Source organism: Suricata suricatta, chromosome 12, assembly GCF_006229205.1.
Source record: "Suricata suricatta isolate VVHF042 chromosome 12, meerkat_22Aug2017_6uvM2_HiC, whole genome shotgun sequence".
Taxonomy (NCBI): Eukaryota; Metazoa; Chordata; class Mammalia; order Carnivora; family Herpestidae; genus Suricata; species Suricata suricatta.
The window spans coordinates 20072235-20077045 of NC_043711.1; the positions used below are offsets into that span (position 1 = coordinate 20072235).

General features: G+C 56.8%; 2 protein-coding genes across 2 annotated transcripts in view; one reads left to right on the top strand and one right to left on the bottom strand.

The window, feature by feature from the left end:
• Nucleotides 1-867: 867 nt before the first annotated feature.
• Nucleotides 868-4746, bottom strand: ABHD14B (abhydrolase domain containing 14B). Its single transcript, XM_029916641.1, has 3 exons — nt 3772-4746; nt 2314-2555; nt 868-1925 (listed from the first exon to the last, which is right to left on the bottom strand). The coding sequence occupies exons 1-3, from the start codon at nt 3980-3982 to the stop codon at nt 1746-1748; spliced, it is 633 nt and encodes a 210-aa protein (XP_029772501.1). The 5' UTR covers nt 3983-4746; the 3' UTR covers nt 868-1745.
• The window catches only part of ABHD14A (abhydrolase domain containing 14A), a 5179-nt gene continuing 5035 nt past the window's right edge, over nt 4668-4811 (top strand). The window contains exon 1 of the mRNA XM_029916639.1: nt 4668-4751. The gene's annotated coding sequence lies outside the window, so the exon portion shown is untranslated. The remainder of the gene's footprint in view (nt 4752-4811) is intronic.

Below are 4811 nucleotides of genomic sequence, written 5' to 3' on the forward strand. Positions count from 1 at the left end.
ACCCTCCCCCGGCAGATCGTCCGCTGGCCGGGAGCTGGGGGCCTGGCTGGGGGGAGGGGGCTGGAGGGGACGTCCGGCTGCGAGCGACCGCCCCGCCGTGGTCCCACGGCGCCTGGCCCCGAGCCCCTGCACCCTCTGCCAGCCAGGGCCGCCCTCCCGGCGCCTCCGCCGAGCCCACCGCTCCCAAATCTCTGCCTCAAGCCGGCCGCCAGGCCCCACTCTGCCCCGCTCGGGCTCGGATCCCATGGAACACGAATTTCGACCCTACGCCCGACCCGGTTCCTGGCTCTGCTCGCATCTACGCCATCCATCCCCGCATCCCCGCGCAGGGCTCTCGCCCACGAAGACCCGCGCCCCTCAGCCACCCACAGCTTCCGCGAGGCCCGGCCCTTGTCCACCCGGGACAAGTTACTGGACCAGCTGGAGGAGGGGCCTGAGAGCGATGTGATCCCGAGCAGCCCGCCCCACCATTCCCCCAGAGCTACCCCCAGAATTCCTTTTTGGGGCTAGGGTCGCAAGGGCCGCGGCGCAGTTGAGTACTCTGTTAGGGAATGGGAGGAGTTGGACGGTCCCCCAAGCCCTCTCCTTCCTCCACCGCACCCCCTGGGGAGAAGATCTACCTCCCCCTCTTCGTAATCGGCTCAGCCTGGTCCCACTGACCTCCACCTCCCCCCACAGCTGAGTCTCTTGGCACCTGGGTGTGTGTGGGTGGGGAGGGGAATCCAATCTCCCTTCGCCTCCATCTGGCCGGGTGGACAAAGGGCAGGGGGACCATCTGGTCCCGCCAGGGTGGGGGAGGGGCCCACAGTGGCGGTCCCCAGGGGCGGGGGAGGGGCGGCGCTCTGGAGACAGCGAGAGCCTGCGGGGTCTAATTGCATCACTTTATTTCATCGACCTCCACTCTCAGACTCCCCAACCCCCAAACTCCAGAGCAGGAAACAAGCTTGGCTGAGCAGATCCAGGCCTAACAACCTGGGGAGGTGTGGAGCACCCAGAAAGTGAGGAGGGGAGGGCAGGGAAATCTGAGGGTCGAAAGGATGTCACCTTTTGTGGGGCAATTTTGGTCTGGGGCCAGCTGCAACCTGTGGGTGAATGAAGTTCAGGGCTGGCTACCCCTAAGCCTGGCAGAGGGCCTCCTGCCAGGGCCTCCCCATTGGGTCCCTACCTTCCTGGATGCTGCGTGGTTGGGAGGGGGCATGTGTGGAGGCACAAGAATGCATGTGTGTGAGTGCATGCAGTGCAAAGCTGCAGGTGACAATGTGTATGTTAGCCCAGAGTTGCCTGTACCTGTGGTTGCTCTCAAGTGAAGGGTCATATCTGGGATATAGATGCCCCCAAATGTAAGCATGCATGTGGGTATTGTATGTATCTGTGCTCTAAGAGACAGGGGTAGGGGTGTGAGTGCCCCATAGGACAACCAAAGGGAGAGGTCGGAGGCTGAACAGGGCAGAGAAAGGGGTGCAAGCAAAGAGGAAGGAAAACCTATAGGAGAAGCCCAGCTAATGGATTACCCTCCACCAGATTATGTCTCTTGATTCCTGAGGCTTTTCTTCTTGATTTCACCTCCATAGTCTGTCACTGCAAGAGAAAGAGGAAAAGGAAAAGATAGACCCCAAAGACAAGAACCCAAAGGACAGAGACACACCTGTTGCATGTACATGATGAGCGGGAACCCATGGAGGGAAGAAGGAGACAGAGACAGCCCAAGGCAGTCCAGCAGCCACCCCTGTCAGCAGGCCTGGGTCTCATGCTAGCCCCTGCAGGAAATCCAGCAACCCTGTGTGCCACTCCTCAGGTTTGTCAAGGTAACAGGGGTGCCCTGCCCCCTTCATAACCAACACCCGGTGGTTGGGCAGCTGCTTCAGGTGCTCAAAGCTGGTCAGACCCATGGGGTCCTGGTCTCCATATACGATAAGAGTTGAGGTCTAGAGAAAGGAAAGGGAGACAGAGTGAACAGGGACCTGACACACCGGCCCCAGCCTCCTAGAGGTCAGCTCTAGCCCCATTATCACTTCAGTCTCTCCCTGGGGTCACCCCAAATAAGGGAGAGAGACAAGCTGGCCCAGTGGGTGCTAGAAGAGGCCCCAGCTCCTGGTGGACAGAGGCATGGATGTTTGTTTGCCCCACCATGCAGTTTAACACAGAACAAGACATAGTAATCTTCTGTTAAGTAAACCAAAAGGGAGGAGTTTGGTTATTTAGCTCCTCCCAAAAGCCACCTCTTGGTTATCCCTCTCCCAGGTAAGGAAAGGCCCCAAGATGGACCCTTCCTTGCTCGTGGCAGGGGCATCTTGGCTTCCCACACAGGGATACCTTCACACTGGCATAGTCGGCAGCATTGATTTTGTCAGTGCAGATGGGGGCCACTGGCACATAGCCCCGGAGCTGGGAGCCAGGGGCCGTGAGGAAGGGCAGAGAGTACATGCCACTCAACGATGGGCTGATCACAACTGGGGGGCCCAGGTCCAAGGCATCTACCACAGCTGCAAGGAAGCTGCTGGGGACCAGCTCTCCAATAGGGGCAGGGGCTGCTGCTTCCTTGGAGTGCCCCAGACCTGCAGGGATTCAGGTGTGAAAAAGACAAGATGAGGGAATGATTCAGAAAGTGGAAGAGACAGTTCCTTCCTCCAGGAAGCCCTCCTAGGTCAGTCTCTCTGTGCCAGGTTCCTGCAGCACACAGAGTACCCGAGTTTATTCTTACAACAGCCTTGATCTACCATTCTCTGTGGCAAGCATGAAGCATTTCCCTCTATGTCTGCGCCTGTCTCTCCCAGCATTAGAGGGGTCCTGGAAAGGATCAGGCTCTGAAGTCCAACCCAGGTGGGTCCAAGTCTCAATCTGCCACTTACTATCTATATGACCTTGGCAAAGCCTCCTCAACCTGCTCTTGACTGCTCAGTGTCCCCATGTGTTAAAGGAGACAAAAAAAGTATCTGCCATTTTAGATTGCTGTGAAAATTAACTGAGTTAACTGGTTAAGAGCCACCCTTCCCAAGGCTGGCAGGGAGGACAGTGGCTGAGGAGCTGGTTCTGCACATGTGCCTCTCCTCCAATTAGTCCCACCTTCCCCAGAAAGATCAGCTCAAGACCTTCACATGAAGATCAATCCAACCCACGGTCTGAACCAATTCCATCTGGGCCTAAAGGTCCATACCTGGGCACTGAAAACATGGCAGCCATGCCTGTGAGGGGAGTGGTCAGCAATGCTGTCCCTTCACATGGCACCGTGTCTAGGTTATGACTGCCAGTCTGGGGCTGCACCTGCCTATGCCAGAACCCAGTTTAGGGCTTTGTACATCAGATCTTGACTGGGGACCACCCTCCAGGCTCTGCCCCACCCCCAATTGTGTCAGAAGATTCAGCCTCACTCGGTAGGGCTTCCAGAAGACCCTATGGTTATGGCTCGATCAAAAGATTTTACTTCCAATTGGCTGAGCACCAATTATCAGGTGTCAGGTACTGGCCACATATTCACATAATCTCAGTCCATTCTCACTAGAGCCAACCCAGAAAATAGATGTATATCCCAGCACAGATGAGGAAACAGAGGCTCAGAGATACTGAAACACTGCCCCAGGGCAACACCGTTAATTAGAAGGATCTGGACAGTGTCCAGACCACATCTGCATGGAGACCAGAAAAACTGGAAGGCCCCACAGTGTGCACTGTGCCCTGTTGAGCTCAGGGCCCAGCCTGGCCAGGTCCTCTCAAGTCCCCCAGCCCCTAGTGATGCCTCCACAACCCCTGTCCAGGAGCCTGCCCCAGAAATACCTGGCAGGTCAATGGCCACAGCCCGGTAGCCATTCTGAGCCAGCCTGTGCAGCGTGCCCAGGTTCAGCCAGGTCTCCGAGGAGAAGCGGATACCATGCAACAGCAGAACGGAGAAGCGGGCAGCCTGTCCACCGCCTGGCCGAGCCTCTCGGAAGAAGAGGCTCTGACCCTGCACCTGGATGGAACCCTCGTGCTGCTCCACATCCGCCATATTTGCTGCTGCGCTGGTGAAGCACCTGTGTGGTTCAAGGCCAGACTGATGAGCCACAGAACACCCTGCCCAGGTTACTACAGAGAGAGCAGAGGTCCCTCAAGAAGCAGCAAGAAGGCCTCCAGGAGGCTACCGGAATTCTAGGAACATGCTTTGGGGTGAGGAAGACACAGTGTTATTTATGCCTCTGCCCCTCAATTGTGTGGCCTTGGGCTTCAGTTTCCCTCTTCTGAAATAAGGACAATAAAGCCTACCTCAAGAATTAATGAGTCAAATGAGGGTACCTGCCCTTAGAAAGAACTCAATACACGGGGCTCCCATTACGATTATTGTTCTCACTGTTATTATACTTTTCTACAAATAGGGATAATACAGTAGTGTTCAGCTCATAGGTAGTTGATGAGATTAAATGAGCTCAGGCATGTAAAACACTGGACTTCGTTCCTAGCACATAGGGAGCTCAATCAACAGTAAGCAGCTATTTTGCTTCTCAATCTCTTCCTCTTCAAGGCACCGTTAAAGGCTGTAGGTTGGCACCACCGGCCACAGGGGGTCGGGGTTGGAATTAAAAACCCATTTTCCGGAGGCGGAAGCTGGAGCAGAGCCGGGGAAAGGCTTTGGAGTTCCGGCCTGCAAGGAACGCGGAGTGCCTAGCGCGCTGCCCGCTGTGGGCCAACGCTCTGCCGCCGTGGTCAGGCTCACGGTCAACGGCGCCGCAGCGGCTCTCTCTGTCCCCTCCGCAGACCTCGGTTCTGGCTCTCAGGGCCCGGTAAGGCGCACGCGGGAGGGTGGGAGCACACCCGAGGAGGGGACCTGCGGAACCGAGAAG